The sequence below is a fragment of the Mya arenaria genome, chromosome 17 (genome assembly GCF_026914265.1).
Source record: "Mya arenaria isolate MELC-2E11 chromosome 17, ASM2691426v1".
Taxonomy (NCBI): domain Eukaryota; kingdom Metazoa; phylum Mollusca; class Bivalvia; order Myida; family Myidae; genus Mya; species Mya arenaria.
Window position 1 is genome coordinate 25,361,199 of NC_069138.1, and position 26,564 is coordinate 25,387,762.

The 26,564-nt window shown below is 35.7% G+C and overlaps 1 protein-coding gene across 1 annotated transcript in view; it reads right to left on the reverse strand.

The window, feature by feature from the left end:
• Window positions 1-268: 268 nt before the first annotated feature.
• Window positions 269-26,564, reverse strand: part of LOC128222854 (neurogenic locus notch homolog protein 1-like) — a 97,852-nt gene continuing 71,556 nt past the window's right edge. The window contains 25 exon segments of the mRNA XM_052932002.1: window positions 269-4,140; window positions 4,400-4,645; window positions 5,204-5,355; window positions 5,590-5,917; window positions 6,269-6,362; window positions 6,786-7,030; window positions 7,383-7,542; window positions 8,524-8,794; window positions 9,090-9,339; window positions 9,683-9,858; window positions 10,149-10,353; window positions 10,856-10,959; window positions 11,216-11,764; window positions 11,957-12,110; window positions 12,445-12,649; window positions 12,869-13,058; window positions 13,404-13,610; window positions 13,971-14,204; window positions 14,521-14,873; window positions 15,538-15,874; window positions 17,053-17,280; window positions 19,842-20,027; window positions 21,409-21,567; window positions 22,839-23,075; window positions 24,939-25,061. Coding sequence (XP_052787962.1) covers window positions 2,830-4,140; window positions 4,400-4,645; window positions 5,204-5,355; window positions 5,590-5,917; window positions 6,269-6,362; window positions 6,786-7,030; window positions 7,383-7,542; window positions 8,524-8,794; window positions 9,090-9,339; window positions 9,683-9,858; window positions 10,149-10,353; window positions 10,856-10,959; window positions 11,216-11,764; window positions 11,957-12,110; window positions 12,445-12,649; window positions 12,869-13,058; window positions 13,404-13,610; window positions 13,971-14,204; window positions 14,521-14,873; window positions 15,538-15,874; window positions 17,053-17,280; window positions 19,842-20,027; window positions 21,409-21,567; window positions 22,839-23,075; window positions 24,939-25,061 — 6,704 coding nt within the window. The 3' untranslated portion in view covers window positions 269-2,829.

A 26,564-nucleotide genomic window follows, 5' to 3' on the forward strand; every position in this document is an offset into this window, starting at 1 on the left:
TCCTACTGCGTTTGAGGACTGTAGCATTGGAACACATGGAAAGAAAACTGTTTTCCAAGTTTAGGTCACTATGACCTTGACCATTGACTTCAAAATTAATAGGATCAGTAAATAATCATAACCAATAACCCTACTAACTTTGAGCACTGCTAGGGATCGAAGTCTTGGTTATATTAAGGGAAACTACAACCTTGACCTTTGACATCAAAATCAGTAGGGGTCATCCACTGGCCATGATCAATAGTACTATACATAACAACAAAGCAAATCGGCGCATTTGAAACATATTTTATTTGCTAATTAAATATGAGGTCCTTCCGACCTTTTTACAGTGTATTTTACATATAAACAGATGAATAATGTTAATGTTTTGGCATGATGAAGAAACAAAAAATAAAATCCAGAATTCTAAACAAAAACAGGTGAACACAAAAACAAAACACTAATATCCACATTGTCCAACTGTAACATTGGCTCTGTTTTAGACACTGTTTTAGTAATATGTCATTGAAGTATCTTCATTGGAAAGACCCAACCAAACGGTACATGTACTGTATGTGTCCATTTTAACTATCTTAAAGTAAGTCTTTTCAAGTCGTAACACACAGTTATGATGGATACAAAGTCAATTAATTATATTATGCATCAAACTTGAAAGAATAGTTTTTTAATTAGTAGTTGTCAAAGTTTATTGTTGGCATTTCTATCTTGTAGATGGTAAAAATGGTCCTTATTTTTATTTTTTAATCTAAGACATTCCATTTGGCAAATTAAATATTAAGTACATAATCATACAATGTAAATTTTTAAATTGCATACAGTAGTTAGAGTTTGTGACAAATATAAAAGACATTTTTTGAAGATCTAATGTAAGATGCCCTATGAAATCTGACAAAATAGATAGTACACTTTATTTACACTGTACAAACGATATACACAAGTAAGGATCAAGGATCTCGCATATTTAAAAATTAAGGATCAAGGATCTTACATATTTAAAAATTAAGGATCACGGATCTTATATATTTAAAAATTAAGGATCAAGGATCTCGCATATTTAAAAATTAAGGATCAAGGATCTTACATAATCAAAAGTAAGGATCAATAAAATGTTTGGGTTCTTTTCAGTCCATGTTGGTAAATTGTTTTTCAAAGATGTTCTACGTTCAAGAATAAAAGCAAAGTGCAATATTCTGACACCATTTGCAATAATTTAGGAAATAGACGCATCATAGGAAAACACATTTTGTAGAAAAATTGGACCCACAAGCCACTTGCCTGGCATGGCGTTGTTTTAATAATGCAAACAAAACTGGGAATCAACACAACTTTGCAAGAAATTACATGTACAAGTTAAAACTTTTCAAACAAGTTTTAGGATGATTTGCTACTGTTTTTGCATTTTATTTACTTGTAAATTTAATATTTCACGAAAACACACTCTTTGAGTTTCATTTATAATTCTTCAATGTTCTATTTTTGTCTTTGAGAATTTTATTTCTTTTTCCTTTTGCAAAACTTCATATTTGTATTATAAAATAAAAATTAAAAATAAAAACAATTAAAAATTAAAAAATAATATATAACTCAATGTATATGTAATGACATGTATGTAAGGTGATGTTGTGTTAGGATAAATATGTACAGCTTAAAATAACGAAATGTTGATTTGGGAAAAAATGGGGGGTTGGGGGGTGGTTATGAAGAATAAAAATAATGCGAGAGATCAATTTGAAATCTCAAATCCTTGTTCAAATAAGCATATAATACAGCGCATGTAATATTATTATAGTGTTAAAACCTGCGGAAATCTGTAAACACTTCATATAAATATATAACTGCAGTTCACAATAATGCATGTACATTTGTGAATGTAAATCTGTGCTCATTAAAATCCATTTTAAAAAGCTACAAAAGTCTCAGACTTGTCTCAACAAATCATTGTATCATAAAAACAAGTTTAAAAGCACTTTCTGCAATAATAACAAAATAGCTGCAACATTTTACACATAATTGTGAATTTTGTTCAATGAAATGCAGCATAAAATTAATCAACATGGCATAGGATAAAAAAAATGCTCTTGAGCATTGACAGCGTTACATGGTTATCTTCTGCGGGCTTATAATCGGCACCACCCATGTCAGTGTTATACCCCCTGCGAGCATATTTTATGCCCTGTGCTAAGTCAGCGATATATCTCCTGAAGGCATATTTTATGCCTCACGCTAAGTCAGCGATATATCTCCTAAAGGCATATTTTATGCCCTATGCTAAGTCAGCAATATATCTCCTGAAGGCATATTTAATGTCCCACCCTTAGTCAGCGCTATATCTCCTGAAGGCATATTTCATACCCATTGCTAAATCAGCGCTATATCTCCCGAAGGCATATTTTATGCCCCTAATCAAGTCACTATTCATCACAGATATCTGCACCACATATGCGAAAATAGCACATTTTTCACTTTCACAATAACATATTTACACATGATGTTTATTCATACTAGTACACCTTGTTCCTGACAAGAAGTCCCTATAGTTACAGCACATAATTCCAAGCAGTTGAAACACAGCTTCACTCGACACTTGTGACTTTCCCTTCATGTTCTGACTGAAACTAGGCGGGCACCGGGCTTGAGATGAGACGCCACGTAGTTGTCAGCCCATGTTATTATTTCCATGAAGTTTATATGAATCAGCTTCACTTGACATTTGTGACCAGCCCTTCATGTTCTGCCTGTAACTAGGCTTGGAAATGACAGGGGCACTCCGGCTCGAGAGGGGAAGCCCATTAGAGTTCAGCACATAATGTTAACTCCATTCAGTTTTTAAATAAACACAGCATCATTTGACATATGTGACCGGCCCTTCATGTTCTGGCAGTGGGGTGGCTGGGAACCGACAGGGGGCACTGGGCTCGAAATACCCTCTGACCAATCAGATTGGGCAGAGTGAGGGGAGGAACTACCTGTAGACCAGTGCCCAGGGGAGCCACCTGGACAGTCAGGCGAGGGTGTGAGAATATTTTCGGGTAGGCCGGTTAAATTCTGCTGTGGAGGCGTACTGTCCATGCCTACATAACTATGCTGAGAGGGAGGGGTGGGGTACTGGGGCACGTGCTGGATCTGCATAGGGGTGGATACCTTCTGGTGGTGATTATCATACAGGCCAGTGTACTGTTGCATGCCGTTATGGTGCGCTGAGTCCATATGTCTCTGCTGTTGCTGGTCGAAAGGGTAATTTTCTATATGATAATGGTGGGGACTTTTCTGGGAATGATTTCGTTGCGACAGTTGCTGCATGGCGAGATAATGAGGGGGTGATGTGGGCAGCATTTTGCCACCACCCTTCATCGGTGAATGTTTGCCCTCCATTCCCAAAGGACTGCTATGAGATGAAGGCGGCGTGGGTATTGAACCAGTCATAGTCATTGGAGACTGTGACATTGAAACATGATTCTGTAACCAGTCTTGGGGTTGCATCATTTCCATTCGCCGATGCTGCTCAAGCAGTGAGTCATTGTTTTTATAATGGTTAGACATAACACAGTGATCGTCCATTCTACTTGCGATCTGCGCACAACTGACACGTGGATCCTCCATCCCGTTCATCTGTACAGGATGGGAGAGCCCCATCATATTACCCTGCCCACACACATTGTCATACGTGGGGGGAGTCATATCATACCCATTGGGTGACTCCACAATGTCACCAGGGGACAAGGTGCCAACTGATGACACTTCATTCTGTACATTTCCTTGCACTCCACTCTTTTTCTTTGATTTCGTTTTTCTTGTGGCTCCAGTTTTACCTCCTTCTGGAGAGTAAGAATTGTGGTCCTTTATTTGTCCATTGTTTTTGTTCCTACGCTGTTTGCTCTTTGTTTTGTGAGGGTGCATGAATGCATGCAGCCCGTTGGGAGAAGTGGGGATACCATTATGCATAGACATAGATCCAGGGGAAGTCACTCGGTATTCATCTAACAATTGACGAATGTCATTGTGCATGCGCTCTGCAGCTACATCCCTGGGTAGTCGATCCATGTGGTCGGCTATTTCCCGGTTTGCATAATGGTCCAGGAGAATCTTAGCAGTCTCATAGCTGCCCTCCTTGGCAGCCAGGAAGATGGGAGTCTCATCCTACAATTGAAACACAATGTGTAAACATTTGTGAGGAACAGCACAATAAATTTATTGTACACATAAAGAAAGAAATGTGTAATCCCATGGCAAAATATAATATAATTAATCCTAAATTTGATAAACCCGGTGATGTTTTTCACTTTAATAAGCTTCCTAATCATTTATTATGCAAATCTTTTCATTGAAATGAAATAGGATCCACATTGAAATTTAGAAACATTAAAATTAAGAATGCAAGCCATCATCTTCCACACACCTTTTGATCCTGGGCATCCCTGTTTGCCCCATGTTGTAGCAAGATCAGCGTCGCCTCTGCATTGTTGACTGCTGCCCCCCAGTGAAGGGCAGTTTTGCCATTGTCATCCATTGCATTGATGTCTGCCTCTGCATTAATGAGGTCATCCACCATGCCCTCAATGTTTAGACGAGCTGCGAGGATCATAGGCGTAGTGCCGTCCTGGGTGCGGGCGTTGAGGTTGGTTAGACGATTTCGCAGAAGAATCTGTCATGAAGATAGAAGAATCACAGATACAGTTGAGATAAGGTTAATTTAAACTAATTTATCTGAGCTTGATTAGGAAGACAACTAAAAGCTCATGAGAATCACTCTCGAGTCATTTCCCTGGGTAGAAACTCTGTGAAACCTGTGCCCTCTTTGAGAAGCAAAGACAACGTTCACTTGGATCAAACAAACTACCTCTGTGATGACAGACAGACACTAGACTACGATCACCCTTAATATATGGTTCATACTTGAGTATTTCTTGTCATGAAAGGTCAGAAGTGGAGACACAAGACCAAACGATATCGTTAAAAGCAAGATGCCTTGTATTTATATAATGAAAAAAGGATTTCAAAAATAAAAGATTTAAGGATCATAACCTACATTGCAACAATATCAAATAGAAATAATTCAAATTCAAAGACAACTGTTTTAACTGTCATTCTTTGTTAAAACATGTGTGCATAATCTAGTAATTCCTACTACAAATAGACATTGTTCTATTTACAACAAAGGTAATGTTAATCAATTTCATGAGAACTTTCAAGTTTTTTTTACCTGGAAGACCCCCTGTGCATCAGCAGCAACAGCAGCATGTAACGGGGTCCTGCCAGTGGCATCCTGGGCGTTGGAGTCAGCTCCCGCATCTAGTAAGGCCTTCGCAGCATCTGCTCGGGCGTAACGGGCTGCAAGATGTAGAGACGTCTCTCCTGGAATGAAGATAATATTAAGTTTATGAAAGTAAACAGTTCAGATGTAGAGCCTTTCTGATACACCCAAAATTACAACATTTATACTTGGGTTCAAGTCTGTCAACTATGCTTTTAATTTCAATATCATAAAATCTAATGACCCACATTTAAATTTAATACATAAAATCTTAATTATAAATGATTATCTATGCAAAATAAGACATAGTTTTTCAAACAAAAATAAGTCTTTACCAGTTCTGTCTGTCTGGGCATTAATGGCTGCTCCTTGCATAAGCAGACTACGAATGATTTCTGGAGATTTTTCATCTGATTCCTCAGAATCACCTAATGACGTCGTCGCTGATCCACTACTTTCATTATCCAATGCGTTTTCCATGTCCATGCCACGTATGGAAGCCAGCATCAAAGGTGTGAAACCATCAGGCCCGCGAACATCGACATCCTTCGAGTTGAGTTCGTCTCCACTGGGTGGGGTAAGAACGTTGGCTGCCTCCAGGTGCTGTGTGGTCCACTGTCGTGTGTCTGAGTCATCGGTTGTGGATTCACCTGGCTGCTCCAACTGAACATGTACAACTTGTATTAGAATCATAGTCATGTGACTTCATAGTCTTAAAATTGTTATATGCTGTGTATTTAGCAGAATATATGCAGAATAACAATAAAAGGCTGGTAAGAATTCCAAACTTTTGGACAACTATTGATATCCCCCTTCATCATAAACGGTGATTTTTATTCATTGCCTATTTACATAACAATCAGAGAATGTTCCGAAGATTGTCATCTTGTTATATTTAACTACAAAACTCACTCCCCCCCCCATGTTTCCCACCACCTATGTCCACCATAACAAACCCCAATGTGTGTGCCTACCCCACCAAAAACCACTCCCCCCACCCACACACTTAGTTACCTTTATTCTCTTGGCTGGTTGGTGGTTCATGTCCCAGTCATCTGTAGTGTTGTCGTTGTTGTCAACCTTGTCCATTGACCCCTTGCTAACGTTCCTGGTAAACATAGTAACAGATTAAAACATTGTTGAAGGAACATTCTGGTTTGCAGAATGAAAAGGCAAAGGCAGTTCCTAGCCTAAACAAGGTTGAGAGTACTACATGGCAAATCAGTTCTTATTTTTACTAGCATTATAATTCAGGGCTTCTAATGATCGGATATTTGCCAGTCTGGAACGATTTTGACTTAAAAATCGGTCCAAAATTGTTCATTATGTTTCAATTTTGGTAATACTTTATGATTAATGATTATATCACACCCAGTTTTATAAAATATTTTTATGATACACAAAAAAGCACTCAGAAATAACATAATTTTTCACACATAACAATGTAAAGAGTTTGTTTAAAATCAAGTCAGTTATTTATGAAATAGATGAGTCTACCATGAATGTAAATTCTGTGTAACTCTTCACTTACTTCATTTCTTCACCACCGTCTGGTCCATGCCGTTTAGATATCCTGGAAGCTGCACCCGCCTCACTTCCGCGACTGAAGAAACCTTCTGGAAACCAGGTGATTCCCCTTGCTGTCTTGCGTCGACTGATCACAAGCACAAGGACCAGGGCAAGGATGATTAAAGAGGCACAAGCAATGGTATCGTCAGCGGGGTGCTGAAAGGACCCGCCTTAGTGTCGTTGCCAGGGTCAGGGCCTGGGCGAGGGCTACCTGTACCTGAAATAGGGCAAGGAGGATCTTGAACATCTGAACATGAATAGTTTATACACAAAAGAGGTATAAAAAATACTCTAAAATTCATAAATAGTATTTAATCTAGCCCGGTAACTCAAAAATTATTTCTCAAGTCAAGTCAAGTCAATATTTGTTTATTGTCGAATTCCATATAATATTTTAAACATATAGCTTTTTACTGACATAAACTTCTGATATTAATCTCTTTTCTGGTAGAATTTCATTGTTTCACTGCTAATGGCTAGTTCAGTATATATTCTTATTTGTTGTTTTTTTATGCTATTTCTTACAAAAGTATTAATGTTGCACAAATTAATATAAGACCCCAAGCTCACCTGATACATCCACAATAGGCATCGGGCTTGTCCAATCATTCTGTAGTGCAGCGAGTACAAACTCCGCTGCGGAGTCTGCCGTATCAAAACACTCGTGGAATCCGTCTTTCAGACACGGCTGGATGTCAATCAGCAGATGAACTATGGTGCTGTTATAAAATAAAAATAAAGTATAACATTATGTGAGAACTCAGACATACATAAAAATAATGACCACCAATATACCTTTATAATGAATTTTAATCTTTAATATCCTTATCATAGTTATGCACAAATTACTCTAAAAACAGTTAGAGCTCATTAAACATATTTTTTTTGTCTATATTTTCAAAACCTTTAATCAGCCATTTGATCACAATGTGTTAAATTTGACAACCTGATTAACGAGACTTTTAAACGTGAATTATTTGATGATGTGCTTATATATCTAAATGAAACCAGTTCAGCTAAAACAATTGTTTCAGATCTTGTCAGAAATACTGTAGATCACAAGTGTATCAATTAAACTTCCAGAGCAGAAAAGATTTGTGTCAGAGTTAACAAAGATGACATTTGTTGTTAACTTTGACTTTTAGCTTCTAAATTTCCCGACCACTGAGCAATTTTTTTTAAATATTATACCTTTCATAAATGTGTCCCTTCTTTGTGTATATAAAGTTGATCAGTCCGTATATCAACGTGTTTTAATAAAAATGCATTTTTTATGACGTCAGCGGTCCATATCATGTTTTTGGCCAGTCTCGACCTCGCGAAAAAATAATATGGACCGCTGACGTCATACAATATGGACCGCTGACGTCATAAAACTGGTGAGTGCTGCTTGCAATTTTCATAACGATATTTTTTTCACAAGTGAACATTAGATTTGTTCAATAAAACACATAAAAGGCACTTTAAAATTATTAAGTGGTAAAAAAGTGTTCGGTATAATATAAGAAATGTAACGCACCACTTCAGGCCATATGGCTATATAAGGACCGGCCAGTCAGCCCCTGAAGGTGAATGGACTTCAGCTAATGCCTCGGTCCATATACACTTTTGGGGGCTGACGGCCCGTCCTTATAATGTCATATGGCCCTCAGTGGTGTGTAATATTTCTTAAAGTAAACAAAGTTATAAGAATGACATACCCAATCACAATATTTCCAATCGCTCGTTTCCTTCGTCCAACCATCGCTTCATTACCATCGTATGGGTAAATCATATCTTGTCCACTCTCCTCTTTCTTAATCACCAGTACAGCGCGGAGGAGGTGACCCAGCTTTCGCAGGAACTCACGAGACATGTTCCTGAATTCTTCAGGTTGTACGCCCACAACAATAACGAGGGTTCCAAGGGCAAGCCTTTCTGGCTCATGACTACAATCCAGGCCATCCCAGCTACAAGCAGCTGTGTCACAGCCTAGAAAGATTATGAATAGGTCATAGTTCATGTATTAAAAATTAACAAGTTATTCCAAGGGACAAATATTAGTTAATCGTTGAAATTGAGGTAAGAAGATAATTAAGTATGATACTACAACATGGGCTAACTGAAATAAAGGACATGGCTTTTTGAACTTTAATGCAACATCTGCTTCATTTAATTTTATCAAAGAAGACATTTCGACAATAGCTTGGACTTTTTTTATTCAATCTTGTACACATTTCTATTGAAGTTCACTTAATTCACTACACAATGATTTAAGTCACCCTACCTGGATTACAAACGCCGTTCCCGTAAACTAAGCTGCAGTATGTGTCATAGTGAGGATTACATTCCCCGAGTGAGCGCACGCAGTCGAAACCATCGAACAAACATTCTTCTGTGTCACACTGTGGGTCACATTTACTGTCGTTAAACACATTCATGCACATGACGCCATCACGCTCGGTGTTACAGTTCCTCCAGGGACCATTGGAACACTCAAGATTGTCATAACGACACTGGGGGACGTTGCATTCAGGCTGAAAGAAGCAAGGAAATATAAGGATATTGTTAGAAGTATCAACACACCATAATTAATCATCTAAATTTTACTGTGAAAGATTTGAATTTTACATAATTATATTGCAATTTTCATGTAACCTGTATATACATGCCATATATTTGGACACATCCCCATGAGATTTTAACATTAGCACAGTGTATCTTGAACATGTCAAGAACATCTAGGTGAGGAGGCAGGAGACCAGTCTATTGATCAAAATTCTCTTTGATTTCTCCCACTGCCAGTCAAATTAGGCATGTATGCCTGTGAATCATCATAAATAGTAAGAACATTTTAGGATGACATCATGTCTCACTCACATCACATCTTCCATTCCCGGACTTATAGTCACACCCGAGGTCGAGGCACTTTGTTGGCAGGATGGGTGGAGGAAGGGTGGACTGGGTGGGTTTACCAATTCCGGCCGTTACCGCCTCGTTGTAAATTTCACAGTGGATGCCAGTATAGTAACGAGGGCACAAACACTCGTAATAACCTGCAAATAATATTCAAACTTTTAATTAAGTCACTCTTATATTCTTAACTCTTTTTAGAATTAAGATTACCAAAAATAATTTCTATTTACTTGAAACAATATCTGACATTTTCAAAAATAATAACATCAAAAAGTTTGATGAAATAACATACAATCTGGTAAAAAATACCATAAATTATGAGTGAAATTATGCTGCAAGATAAATATTTTCCTTTAATTTCAAGAAACTTTTAAATCATTCAGTTACACCAGGTCTGATTTATATAATTATATTATACACAACTACCTACCATTTCTATCCAAACACTGTCCACTATGCTGACAGGGACTGGAGACACACTCATCAATATTGGTCTCGCAAAACTGTCCCATCCATCCATACGAGCACTGACACTTGAACGTGGTTGCACTCGTCAGCTCGCAGTTCCCGCCATTCTTACATGTAACGCTATCACACACCGTCGCTGCCTTCTCGCATCGTTCACCAGTAAAAGCCTGTGAGCAATAAGTAAGAAATAAGAATAAGATGTGAACTAAATTGACACCAGATCCCAAGTTTGCAAAATAACCTTTTTTCTGACCATTATTTTTTATCTTTATAGGTACATACTGTTTTGGTAGTTTCTTGATTTGGAAACCTACATGTGTTGTTTTTATAGTATTATTTTTTGATGCCTTTGAAGGAAGTTAGAACAAAATAAGAATGTGATAATCTCTTAAATAAAACAGTGAAATCAAAACACTTCCTACAAGACCATTTCGAAGATTTTGGTCGTAATCTTAAATCATCGTACTTATATATTTTCATTAGTTTGCTACATATTAATGTGAAATGAATCTTAAGTAAACACAAAGTTGAGAAAAAAAATAAATTCATGTGTTGTTATTTGTGACATATTAAACAGATTTTTGATTATTAAAGTTATGACAAAGATATTTCAACATAACGAGCCCCCAAAACTGTGTACATAATATAGAGACATAAGGTATCATTTACCTGAGGGCACCTACACACGGGGCCGCTCTCACCATCCTCACAGAGTCCGAAGTTAAGACACGGGTTGGTTTCACAGTAATTGATCTTTGTGTAACAGTGACGACCTGTGTAAGGAAACAAGTTTGTTTTAATCAATATCAAACAAATTCTTCTGGATTCTTCTAAGCAGTAGCGAAACAATTTTGTTCATATCAGTGACGAAAAAAAGTTTTTATCTCGGCAGACTTCTTTATCCACACACTTATATATATATATGTGCTAGTAAATGTATTTTATGTGCAGCTTTAAAACAGAGAGGTGTAATTTTTAATAACTTTATTATACAATGCCAATTTGAAATGATTTTTTTAATTTTTTTACCTTGGTAGCCTGGTTTGCAGTGGCAGACATAGTCGTTGAGTTTCTGTTCACAGCTCAAAGCCCCACTGCTGCATGGGTTTGACAGGCACTCGTTAATGTCTCCCTCGCATCGCTTCCCGACGTAACCCTGTGGACAGAGGCATTGGTATCCTCCGACTCTATCGACACAGGTTCCCCCGTGATAACATGCGCCTGTGTAGCAATCTTCAAAGTTGGTCTCACAAAGCAATCCGGCTGTACCAGACGGGCAAGAACATTCGTATGAGTTTATTAAATCATGACACGTGCCCCCGTTAGCACAAGGTTGGGTTGCACAATCATCACTATTTGTCTCACAGTTCTGGCCCTGAAATCCCTGTGGACATGCACAGAAATATGAATTGCCGCTGTTATGACAGGTTGCACCGTTTTGGCAAGGATTTGAGAGACAATGGTTGTCTTTAACCTCGCAGTATGACCCGTGGTAACCTTGTGGACATACACAGCGATGAGTTCCGTCCTCATTGTAACAGGTCCCTCCATGCTGGCATAGATTTTGGACAGTCGTATCTATAAAATGGAAAGATCCAGTACGTTAAAAGCATGCACCATTTTATATGGATGAAATGTTTCAAGTAAATTATGTGAATTATGCTGAAGCATATTCGTTAATCATTTGTTGTTTTTCTTCTATTTGTTAACACATTAACAAGGCAAAAGGGAAGTATTTACTTTTGAAAAGAAAACTACAAAAACACTTACTTCTCAATGCAGCGCCGGCACTGCAAGTGACCATGGGTACGTCACACACTTTTCCCGTAAAGTCAGGCTTACATTCGCATCTGTACTCATTTGCCACCTGTAAACACGTGGCCCCGTTCAGACACACACCCGCTTTGCAGTAGTCAACAAAATCCTGGAAACACAAGGGAGAAAACCCATGAACAATCTTGAACATACCATACCTTGGTTTGATAAGAACTTTTTCAGAAGAATACAAATTATACAGTTATAATTAACAATTAAATTCTGTGAGTCTTGAATCTAAAATTGTTCTGATTCTTTATACTAAATTGTAAAATTTTACTACTGTTAACATTTTGAATGAATATGCTTATAGTCGATATTATAAATTGCGAATCAGACTAAAATGTATGGATAAAGTGCAAGCTCTAAAAACAATAATAAGACATTAACAAAATGGCTATATAGTTCAATTCCCCACCCATAAAACTATTTAATCTACGTACAGCACACTGAGGCCCCTGAAATCCAATAGGACATTGGCAGTAGGGCTGTCCCAAGCCCATGTTGACACACGTCGCCCCGTTCATACAGTGATTGTTGTCACACGCGTTAACACGATGTTCACAGTTTGTGCCCGAGAAGCCAGTCAAACAGTCGCACCGGTACGTATTTACCCCGTCAATACACCTTCCACCATTCAGACAAGTCCTGAGAATGTAATTATTTATAAAGGTCATACAAAATGAAAAAATTAAGTCTTACGGAACAATATTCATCTACATAAATGCATTTCTACTTCGACCAAAATGGTAAAAATGGAAGTGTCACGGAACAATATTCATCTACAATCGTGCATTTTTATTTTTATTTTCTTATCTTATTTTAGGTTATCGTATATCCATTTCGGCAGTAAAAGTGATCTTATACCTGTTGGTGCAGTCATTGTCGTTATGGTCACAGTTTGTTCCGCTGAACCCTGCGGGACACTCACACGTGTATGAGTTCACATAGTCATGACAACGGGCCCCATTTCGGCATGGCGCGGACAGACATTCATCGATATCATATTCACACCGGGAACCGTTGAAGCCAGGAGGACAGTGACATGAATAACCACCTGTAGCGGAAAATATTTGAAAATAGTTTATAAAAAATTTTCACCGCAATTTCTTTTTGTTTCAATGAGACAGTTAAAGTCTCTTTATGTATAAATGCTATAAAAATCAAAAACACGAAATATTTATAGTATAGGACAATATGAATTCTAACTCTATGTTTTGTATTGAAGCGTAAGTCTTTAAATGATTATTTGTTTGCATTTAATCTAAAAAACCACATTATGATAAATGATCTTTAACGATTTAGGAGCTGAGGAAATAATTACTGTAAATGATGGTCTAAGCAGTTTTGCATAAATTCCTTAATAAATTTGTATAAACTATAAATATTTTATTCTTCTTACCAATGTGGTCTAAGCATGTAGCCCCACTCTTGCACATATTGGGGTAGCAGTCGTTGTGGTCGACCTCACAGTGACGACCGTCATATCCTGGGTCGCAATCGCATTCGTACGAACCTCGTGTGTTTCGACAGCGTCCACGTTTGCATGGGCATGTGTTCCCCAACTCACACTGTGCACATTCATTGACATCAATTTCACAGTGACGACCTGAAAGTTATTTGTATTCCTCTTTAATAAAATAAGTTACAATATCACAAGAATTATTGTATTGCATTTTATACTGATGAAAGCCTAATTTTTGCAATTTTTTTGGCTGTTTGTGTTGTCAGTATCTTTATACATAAACTCTTTTCAAAAATGAGAATTAAATTAAAGGAACTATTTTGAGAAGCCAAAATCCGCAGCAGTACTGGTACATGTCTTTCATAACAGCATTGTAAATCAACATTGTGTTATATTATTTGCAAACAAGTACTTAGTAAGTAGAACTATATTTCACTTAATCCAAATACAAAAATAATTAACCTAAAATATCTCTTCAATTATGATTTAAATTCTGCACACTACCTTGAAATCCATTTCCCGCGCAATCACAGTAGTAATCTGTGTAGTTTTTCTGGGGGACACATTGCGCTCTATTCTCGCACCTGTTTGGTGAACACGGGTTGAGTTTTGAGTCGCAATTCTTGCCTGTGTATTGTGCCTCGCACACACAGCGATAGTCATTGACCAGGTCCTGACACTGTCCAAATATACACGGGTTACTGTTACACTCGTTCACGTTCTGTTGACAGTTAGTACCTGGAAATACAAAAGAAATACTATAACAATTCTTACAGGTCTCGATGAGAAACTGCGCAAATTATTTCCAAGATCATTTGTTATATTCCTAATATTTTTCTCATAGCTTCGACATTTTTCACAAAAATATATAATGTGATTTAAAATGGTTATGCTTAAGTTCAAAAAATATTTTAGTGTCCACTAATAAAGTTGATAATAGTAAAATTTAAAAAAAAAGTAATTTCTAAGACAGAAGTCATATGATCAAGAGTCATAAAACAAAATAATATCTCTTAGTTTGTAATTTCCACAAATGTAAAAATAATTTGCTCACCTGTATACCCTGGTGTACATGTGCATGTGTAGTGACCAATAAGTTTGTTGCATGTAGCACCGTGTTGACACGGGTTACTCTTACAATGGTTGATCTGTTGGTTACAATTCTGGCCCTCGTACCCAAACTCGCATACACATGTGTACGAGTCCACTCCGTCCTTACATGAGCCATGCACACATGGATTCTTTGCGCAGTAGTTGACATTGCTACGGCAATTGTCGTCGAAGTAACCAGGTGGGCAGTTGCATCGATATCCGTTTACCTCGTCAATACATACGCCGCCGTTATGGCACGGATTCCCTAGTTTCAAACACTCGTTGATTTCTGTCTCGCAGTGTGCTCCAGTGTATCTGTAATAACGATAAACTATAACAGTCAATTGCTCGATATTGGAGAGTTTGCTTTTTCTATATGAATTGACTTTTATTTCAGAATAGTAATACTAACCAGAAGAGCCATGTTAAATTTCAATCACTCAGAAAGTTGATATAGTGCATATGACTTGAATTTTTTTCCAACAATTATCAACACATTTCTTTTTCAGGCTAAGTCAGAAATGATACCCATAATATGTGGGCATATTTCAGTAACTGATCTGGCAGTTTATAACCCTTGTTTTTCATAAGCACTGATAACATCTTCATTATTGGCCCAATCAAGATTAAATTGACATATTTGGAAAAAAATGAAAATCTGCATATGTTTGTGGAAACCAAACAACTCGAAGTAAGTTCAAGAGAAAGGCTGAATATGTAATAAATTATTTCCTATAGTGTTATACTGCTGCTGTTGTCATAGTTAATGCAAACAGACACGTAATGGACGATTTTTTTAAATCGATACGAATTAATAAAAACAGTTACTGTAAATCACTCAAATTTCACATATGTTTATATACTCATGAATTGATAAAGTACATGTTTACGGATTATTAACCAAGCAAAGATTTAGGTCGAAACCAAAGCATCGCAATAATTATTATAGTTATGTATCTATATCTAAGTGTCAACGTACCCTGCTCTACAATCGCACTTGTAGTCGGAGATTAGATCGGTACACTGGCCATTCACACATGGATTGCTGGAACAGTCGTTATGGTTGTATTCACAGTTTTGGCCGAATGTTCCCCGTAGGCAACGACACTCGTACCCACCAATAACGTCAAAACAGGTGCCGCCGTGTTGGCAGGGTGAACTCTGACATTCGTCGATCTCTGTCTGACAAAACTGGCCTGTGTAGCCATTTTGACATTTACACTCGTAGTAACCGACCTTGTCAATACACATACCGTATTCACATGTGACAGATTCGCAATCGTTGACATTTGTTTCACAACGCGGCCCCGTGTAACCTGAAATGATAAATATATTCTTTAGTTTAACTTAATGTTAATACATCATGTTTGGACACCATACATGCCATATTTTCTGGAGACCATTCAGGGGGATTTGTTCAAAAGGCTGAAAATTCAGGGGGATTTTGGTTGTATCAGGGGGATTTTTTGAGCAGGTCTAAGTTGGTGAAATTTTAAAGTATTTTTAGACGCAAGTATGAAAAAATGTATTCACATATAGTTTGCTTTGAAAAAACTTTTTCATTATACAGAATTATTTTATGTCATGATTTATCATATTTTTATGATACGCTGTCATGTCATACTGTAATGCACTTGCAAAACAAAATAAGTCATTGGAAAAAATATGTTTTCAAGACAATTCAATTAAATTTACCTTCCTCCAAAGCCTTTTAAAAAATTGTGCTTAATTCTGTCGGCTTTGATGACTTTCAGACAATAAGAGAATAGAATAAATATTATTAATTTCTTCCTTCCAAAATAGTAATATTTCTTTGCCTTTGATAATTATTACAAATTAATTGATCACTTGTTTCTTTTTGGCATTTCACCCTTGTGGAGTTGTTTGTTTACATTCAGTTTCACTCACATACTGTGGTTTCACCTTGTCATTATTGCCTGATGTAAAATTTCAAAAAAAAATAAAAAAAATTAAATTCCGGGGGATTTTTATCTCCCGCCGGGAGACCGGGGGATGGATCGAAATTCCGGGGGAAAATCCCCCCGCTGGGGGATATGGCATGTATGGGACACTATTAAGTATAGTGGGTTTTTTCAAAATTTTGGGAATGTGACTAGGGCTCATCAGGTTTAGAAAAAATTGTCAGTTTGGAGGTCAAATATTCATACGTTTTTTTTGTACAAAAATTAAATTTTCTGTTCAAAATTGTTCAAGCCTTTAGAATGGGGCTGAAATTCGGACCCAAATTGATCGGAAAACAACAACACACTGAAGTGGATGCTAAAAGTTCCACAATCAAGCCACAGTATTGGTGTTACATTACATTAACGAGACGAAGAAGCACTCTCTATCCCGTTGTTTATCCATGACTGACTAATCTTTATATCCAATCTCAACAATCAAAATGTTGATTCAGCTGAGAAATGAACTTTTAATTGGAAATCCCTGAAAATATGTGTGTTACATATCTAATAATAAACCAGTCATCACCTACCATTAACACAGTTGCACGTGTAGCTGTCACGTAGATTAACGCAGGTAGCCCCGTTAGCACAATGTGCGCCGTCACATTGGTCGATCTCGAACTGGCAGTTGACGCCTTGGTACCCTGGCAGACACTCACACTTGTAATCATTAAGCAGGTCTGTACATACAGCACCGTTCTTACACGGCTGTGACTCACACTCATCTATCTCATCCTCACACATCACGCCCGTCCAACCTGGAAATTTGACGCAGAGAAACAATTAACTTTCATTACCTTTGTTTTACAACTGAGTTTATTTATTTTGAATTTCTTGGTGAATAATTCTCACTTTCAAATGTTCCAAGTATCTCATTAATATACAGAATTAGTAACAACATTTAAAGACAGCAGGAACATTTCATTTCAAGTTATCTTTGTAACATAACAATTCTTTCTATTTTTGGCATTTTATCTATATGTTGTTGTAATTAATCATGATCTTTTCACATTCATTGCTCATGATCAGAAACTGCATTTTCTGTAAATACTGTTCAGTATTTCATTATGATTAAATTGATTTTTTGGGGATAGATTAACAAAATTAACGAAGTAAAAATTAAAGGAAGAGAACTTCTGTGTACAACTTTGAAGTCACAGTTGAGGTTGTAGTTCTTGATCACACTGTCAATCTCAGCACATGGTGACTAGCATTACCATAATTTAATCAACGAGACTTTGTCAGTTTTGTACATTGTATCCATTTACCAAATACCGTATTTGAATATAACTTATTTTCTTTACACCTTTCCTATACTTTCGGTTTCACATATTAATGCCATTCAAACAAAATAATAAGCCGCCATAAATAAGTTTAACGAATTAATAATTTGTAATTAGTTTAATGGTAAAAGCGTTAATTATTTTATACATTGTGAAATTTAATAAGAGTGAGCAAAGAAGAGATTTATGAGTATATCTGTACATCAAAATGAATTAATATTACTGCAATTATCCATTTTAGTTTAATCGCCCAAAACTGTTACAAATTTTGAAAATTGGTTTGTCATTGAAAACAATTTGATACAACGATAACTCATCCTTAAATCATTCTGAGTTTTTACTATAATGTTTCCCTTGTAATCTTCTCATATTCGACCTGTAAATAGGGCTGTACAAAGCGTGGGAAAGTGGCATCAGTTGCGCTACGTTACCCCACAAAATGAGAAATATCGCCATGGAAACCTTACTTATACCCAGTGACAATGTTTTATAAGATGCAGTAATTTTATGCTTCAGTAATTTTGAGGCTGTTATGTATTTATACAGTGCAATTACAACACATAAAAATGATCAAAAACCACATTTAACGAACCACACCGTCAAGAAGATTTTTTACGGTTTAACTTTTATGTATTCTTTTCAAGTATCATTAACGATGTATGAAAGATTTCTTTAAGTATCTTCAATTCTCTTATTATAAATTCAAAGCACTATTTTACAATAACAATTAAATTCACTCTTACTGAAGTTATTTTCTTTTCCCAAAAATGAAACTTTGAAATCAAATTAACAATTATCTTAGAGAATGAATACTTTTATATCACAAAATCATAGGGGTAGTTGTTATTTTATTTTCTATTTAAATTTCAAAACTTTCTCAAAGTAATGAATAGCTTTGTCTAGCCAGAGAGCAATGTAATTCCCTTTCTCCGAGGCAAAAACTTGAAGACACCAAGAATTAGACTGAATGTAATCAAGGATAAATTTAATTAGCGAGTCCCTTAAGAACCTAAGGGGACGGTTTTCCAAGTTTCCTAAAATTGGGGCCATGGTGGTAGCGAATAAATTCCTACCAAGGATACATTTCCCACACTATTCAAACAACCTTTGACTCTTAAAACGATATTGGCCAGCCAGATAAAACATGAACTACTATATCCGGACAATGGGAACCAAAGTCGACTACTGTATAAACTGTTAATCATGAGAAAAATAAGTTCTTGATTATTATATTATGGCTCATAAGCTGAATAATAAGATATCACATTGCCCTGCTATGACGATTGTGGCCCTAAAAGGATTCTGATGAGAATATTGCGCTGAAATATATCTCAGGTCAACATTTCATATTGTAGTGTCATAAGATCAGTTACCAATTTAATTTATCTCTAATAACGACTTAATTATTTGACAAGATATAAGCTGAAAAATGATACTAGATTTTAATTATTCTTTTTAAGACATTTTTTGACATTTTGGGAAAATTTTATATATATTTTTTTCAAACCATTTAGTGGCATTTAAATTTAGATGCATTACTTACCACATCAACCACAAATTATAAAATTATAATAAATATCTAAATTAACAATGATACCTCATACAAACCTTAATTTGCATTTTATCAGGACATCTAATAAATCATATCACCATTAGTTCAGTTTAGTTTAGTTTATGAATTTAGCTAAATTGTTATGAGTCTGCTTCATACTGGTGTCCAAGTCAAAAAAATTCATGACAAAGTATTCTGGGGTAGTATTCATATCATCCCTCTTATCATCAAGATAATGGTGAAATAATATCTGAATTCCTTTATTGTCATTGCATTTATTGAAAATACATATTTTTATGTTCAAATTCTTCTCCCGGTATATTTTTCTTTGAATTTGATTTTGAAAATTTTAAGAGATTGACTTTAGTTAAGAAATGACCTAAGATGTTTTATGAATATTGGCCCTGGTAGGGATCAAATCCAGTTTAGTAAGTTGTTTTATGACATCTTATTTATGATATTTAAAACGTTTCTTCAACCGTACCTGCCAAGCACAGGCAGGTGAATTTGGCTATGTCATCTATACAGGTTCCGGCGTTCAAACACGGGTTTGATAGGCACTCCTTGATGTTTTCTGAGCACCGCTGTCCTGTGTACCCCGGTGTACAGTCACATCGGAACGAGCCTTGCATGTTCACGCACGTACCCCCATGCTCACAGATTGACATCCCTGGAATTTAGAAATAATCATGAAATATTATAATTATTAAATATTTGGTCTAATTAAAAACATGTCATTTTTTTGAGAGAAACAACTTATAAATTCATTTTAGAAACACAAAGCTTTGAAATAATTATTTCAATAACAAAATTTAACTAAGACAGTATTATTTTGCAGTTAAAAAGAGAAAGCTTAAATGGTAAAATTTAAACCAATAATGTTGATAAATTCTTAAAATTGTGCATGATGTTAAAATGTTGATAATGCAGACATAAAACGAGTATAATTAATTCAATCAAATTGAAATCGTTATATGCAAATGCAAAGCAAGTTAACTATATTGCATCAAAATGCGATGTTTTCTTTATAATATAATGGTTCAATCATTATTTTAACAGACGACTGCAGCAAATAACAATACATTAAATCTGCCAAGCAATCCATATTTACTCAAGCAAGAATTTTGATTTCTGCATTTTTTTGTTAAGATGTTTTGTTTGTTTGTTGTTCAGTTAAAAATCTGGCCCATATTTCATAATACCCAGGCAAGCAATTAAAGCCGCCTGCATGCATGAAAATGGAGGGCAAAACATTCATATAAAGGTGATGTGAAAACCGCAGATAATAACATAAGACTTTGAATATTAAATTGATACAAAAAAAGTTTAAACTAGACTGTGAGAAAATGTTCAAATTTCACGTTTGTCACAGGCTGTTTAGTTTATATGCGCGACACATAAGGTTTGATATAAATTATATCATTTAAATCGCATATTAAAATTTGAGGATATAACTACTGCAAAATGATACTTTATGAAATTCAAATCCTTATCTACTGATAAAGCCAGGATTTTTATTAAAAAATCTTCTAGTGTCAGTGTCACATTAAGCTCGACTCATTCTATTTTTTCTACAATGTAGACTGTGAAAAAAAATCTTACTTTTTATCAATACTTTACTGTGTATAAATGGTTAAAGATTGTTAATATGTACTTACAAAAACAAATAGTTTGATGCGACACAATTGTACATACAAACAACCTTTAACTTTTTAAGTGATCTGCATTTTCTTGTGTAATCTACCTATCGCTTCACATGCTTTATATCAATAATGGTTGACTGCCTTCTCAATGGACAAAATAAAATGTTGACCACTAAATGAAATTTTGAAATCAAAAGCTTTCTGTCTGGAGTGAGAAAGCAACACTCACAACAAATCAACTATATAATCAGAGCTACTTCTTAATGTTAAGGACAAAAACTGGACATCCAACATTGTTTGGTTTATGTGGAAAAATAGTTCTAAGGCATTTTTCACTTTTTTTCAAAGGGTTTTCCAAATTTCTTGAACAATTATCAATTGTTTCACAAAAGGTTTTTTTTTTGTTACCTTCCAAACACTCGTTGATATCTGTCCCACAGTCGCTTCCGTTCCAGCCATGCCCGCAGACGCAGAGCGGGTTGCCGTTGATGGGCGACGTTGAGCAAATTGAGCCGTTGCCTTTACACGGTCCCGATACACAAGCATCCTCTACATGGCATCGCAACCCTGTATACATGCATAAGAATAGTTGGTTAACAGTTTGTTTGGTGGATCATAGTGAACAAGACAGATAATGAGAACACATGATATTTTAAACAAATGAAGTCACTTTGATTTTATCACATGTGTACTTTAATGAAATCTCTTGAACAAATGTTATATCAAATGTCTGTATTTATTTACCATATATAAAGAAGTTATTTTTTGCTAGCACATTTTAATAATATTTTTTAAATTGGTAACTTAAAGGGATATTTATCTTTGTATAATTCAAGTTGAGTAAAAAATTTAAGGAAGGCATAAAAATAAAGAAAGATGTTAAAACAGCTGGCTTCAATTATAAGGTAGATGTTGTGAAAGTTATATCATCAGTGAAAACATGAATAATAGTTTAAAGAACAGAAAAATCAGTCTCGTGTCAATGTGTTTGAGAGAATACAAGCAAGAGACAGCTCTCCCGGAGATGAGCGAAAAATTCACTTTTAAGGACACCAAAGAAAGAAATTTTTGCTTTGTCAAAGTTGAGCAAAAACATAACTCAAAAGCAGCCGATAAGGCATTGTAAACCAGAAACTTGATCGCATACACGTCATTGATGATCAACCCATACAGAGATTACCTATATTTTTTATATAGCCAGTACATTGAAGTCATCATGCGAGACATATCATATACCTCCATCTTCAATTTTATAGTCTGGCATTTTCTCGAACATTTTATCATCAAATGTATTGTCAATGTCAAATGGTAAATCATCATCCTTGTTGTCATATTCGGCGTTAAAATCCACTTCCTTTAGATCGGAGAGATTCGTATCGCAATGGCAGCCTGATTCAAATTTAGTTTGAAGTTTGTCAAATATTGCTTAATATTTTCAAATTTTGACATTATTTTTTTCTCTTCCAAATTGTGCAAAAAAACTTATTTCACAATTTTTTGTATCAGTCATGAAATTTCTGGTCATATTTTATAAACAATCAATGGTTTTACTTTTCAACACTTAAATATTCATCAAACTAACGATTGATTGAATTTCAACAAGCGGAAATAGTCAAAATGATGCAAGCCATAATTATGACATCACTGCCGTGACTAAAATAGCAGTGACAGCAATGAGGTTTACAATGTTTAAAATAAGTTCATATTTGATGACGATGTATTTATGTCAAAACATATTTCAAACGCTGCCTAAACCAATGATAATCTAGACTTTAAAATAAGACCCATTTTTGCTAAACGCAGTTTAGAATGATCAAATCAGTATTCGATTTCATTACCTGTCTTTGTTTCTGGACATTCACACTTGTAGTATCCGACCATATCGTGACACGTTCCGCCGTTATAACACGGATTGATGGGTCCGCAGTCATTGATATTGTTCTCGCAGTATGTCCCGTTCCAGCCGTTGACACACACGCAGATGAATGACCCTGGGAGGTTTTGACATGTCCCCCCATTCTGACACAGCCGCGTTGAGGCCGAACACTCATCCACATCCTTCTCGCAGTAAGTACCTGCAAATTAACAACTACCGTTAAGCATATCATATTTTAATTTGAAGGTTTGGGTAATGGCTTACAAGAATGTGGCGTCAGCTAAGCTCAAACATCACAGATCACAGGTAAAGTCTAATGAGTTTGGAAATAAAGCTACATTGGTGCAATATATTTCTATAAGCACATCATTTTTAATCATTATGAATTATTGATTTCATTGTATATGCAAAATAACACCTATCCAAAATGGTGGAACCTCCCTCCCTGCTTGTGTCCCACTTGGGGGGCGTTTTGGGAAGGGGTGCTTTAACTGTCAAGACATCATTTATTCTTTAAGCAAGGAAAAAGTAGTCATTGAAATCTGTTTTTTTATCCAAGATCACCTCATCTGTCTTTGATGTGAAGTAGATTAATCTTTTATTTCAATTTTATTACAGCAAAATAATCAAAGAATAAGATAATACCCATAAAATCAAAGGGTTCATGAACCCTTTAAAATCCATGACATTTTTGCACCCTTTAGTTCTCAAAAACAAACAGTGCAAAATGATAAATGAGTTGCACTAGCCAAATAGCTTTTCACTTTTCGACTTTTCTTTAAATTGTTAATATGGGACATTTTCCATTGCTCAAAAGCAGAGCTGCTTTCATTTCATCTTCTTACTTGAACCATCAAAGGCTTGCTTCTTTGGAAGACCAGGTAGGCTATCAAGTTCTAACAATAAAACATTATTAATGCCTGTGAAAATTTGCTGGGAATTTTAAGCCATTTAATGAACTTCCATCAATTAAAACTGTCTTGAGAATCTAATGGCCAAACCTAATAATCAGCGATATAAAATCCTTGTATCCAAACTCCGGCTGATATAACAACTGAATGACCAATCCAGTTAGGTCATAAAAAGGTGATATATTTTCAAGCTGGGGAACTTTTGAAGCAGGAGTGGACAAAAGTGACCAATTTGGGATACATTACCATGGCAACCACTTGTCTCAAGTTTATAAATCTGTGTGATCACTTTCTTAACTGTTAGATGATAATTATTCATTTTCTAACACAGGTGTGGCAGGTTGGACACAGGGACAGGACAATAAGAACAAGATAAATAGACACTGTTCCCCAACTAGAGTGGAACAATTGATCTGAGTGGATGGAGAGTTTTCAAATAATGACTGACCCACGGTCCGACAATGGTGTCAACCATAAACCCACTGAGCAGAGACGCAGCGTGACTGAATATATAATACCATACGAAGAATACCCCAGCGTGACAGAATATACAATACAGTATGAAAGATTGAAGAAAACCCACTTGTTAATTGTTGCTGAGAGAAAAAATCATTTAAAGGGCATGAATTTGATATCACAAATGGGTTTCCATGGGTACAATTTGAGACCACTTATAGTGGGTATGATTTAATGAGCTGAGACTTGCTCTATCACTGTATACCCTATTGATGTGGTGATGGTCAGTCTTGCTTGTTATGGACACAGATAACACTGCAGGGATAATAATGAGATATGTGTGATATGTTATCACTTTTCCGGTGTTTGCTTCACCATCCATTACCACATACTAAACGTGCTGGCCCTCTTCACTGATAAAGCTTTTATAAACAGAAATGTTCAACCTGATTTTATCATCAAACAATGCACAAGGACCAGGCGTGTGCCCCCTCTTAAAATTTACATCAATTTTGGTGGAATAAAATATATGTAAAATACAACAAAATAGCTCAAATTTGCCACACTTCCTCCCCACAGCACCTCCCACCCCAAGTTTAAAGCCAATATATTTCAGTCCTGCAGCAACCATGGCTTTCAAAACAATGATTTTTAAGCCAAAGGATTTGTTATATCTAAGTTTAGTAGACTCTAACCTGTATATGTTGGTGGACACTTGCAAGTGTAGTTGTTGATGCCGTCCACACATGTGGAGCCGTTCTGACACGAGTTACCCTGGCAATCATCGATATTCTGTTCACAGTTCATACCCCGAAACCCTGAAAAATAAATAATTTATTTTACATTTATTATACAAACACAGCGATTTTTCTTTTCTTCAAATTATGCAATAATGATTCTGTAATTCCATGATTGACATGTCTGTAATTTACCTTTGCAACTGTTATTATTTAAAGGGGCTATCTCACCTTTTGGCACCAAAAAAAGTTTTTTTCTGTAACAATTAATCTCAGGACAATTATCTAATAGAATGTGTCACGCTTTGATATCATAATTGTAAAAAAAAATACCAAAATGTAAAAAAAACAAATGTGTTGGAGACCCGGTTCGAACCCATGTCGCCAAATTTGCAGTTCAGCGTCGTACTGACTGTGCTTCAAAGGCTTACTCTGATCGGGTGACATAATTAAGCTATACACCTACCTCGGTAATATCACGTGATAACACCGACTAGCCAATCATGCATAAGGAATGAATTCTACCTGGTAGACATACCCTGAGTAATCTTTTTTAATGGAAAAATACGAAATAACTGCTAAACTTAAATAAATTATAAACTATGTGGTACTTCAGTTAGTAAGTTTTCAATGCATTGTACACATCGATGCAAAGTTAATGTCGGTTTTCGACAATTTTCTTTTTTTTCGCTATTTTATCATACGTGAGACAGCCCCTTTAAAACCATTATTTTACAGACATTTCTTTAGTGTTGTGTTCATTATATCAACCAATCTACAGAAAATGGCTGACAACAATTTATGTATTAATTTTTCTTGAACTTTTTCTGTAAACACAAGCATCTTTTTTGCATCTCAAACTTCAACTTTGACAGTGTCAAAACCTTGTATTATAAACAAAGTTGAACTGTAATTTATTCAAGCTGTCATTTATGGATAAACGAAGAGATAGCTAGGTTGAACAATTCTAGAAATTCTCAAGAATATGAAGAAAATGTAAAAACCAGGGCAATAAAAATGCTTAGGGCATGTGCTTTTCTATTTGTCTATGTAAACAGAAATAGACACCAAAAGACAGGGATTAATTTGCCGCCAAAATGTTTATAATCATGATCCTTATCACCAAGTGCTTGACAGAACCATCCTTGTTACACAGGGGCTTGACAACTTTTGCAGCTGTTGTTTTCAAAGGAAGAAGACAGCTAAATGTAATAATAAACTGAAAACACAAAAAGGGATGGGTGTAAACTGTCTTTAATAGAATTCCTAAAAGTCAGTTTGACTGTCATTTTGATGCAGATACTATTAAATCTTTGGTGGGAGTGACCCTCTTGATAATCTGAATAAAAATGATTACTTTTAGGTTATATGTCACTAAATTTTGTACAGAACTGAGAGCATAAGTATGAAACCAAAGCAGGAGTTCATTTCCATCAAACAACTTAATACAACATTTTTTATTCAATATATTTCAAACTTGTTCCTTAGACCACTTATACTGAATGTCATCTTTACTTCAAGTTCTTGACTATGCACTCTGGTTCTTGGCTGTTTTATTATGGGATTTCAAGTACCAAGCACACT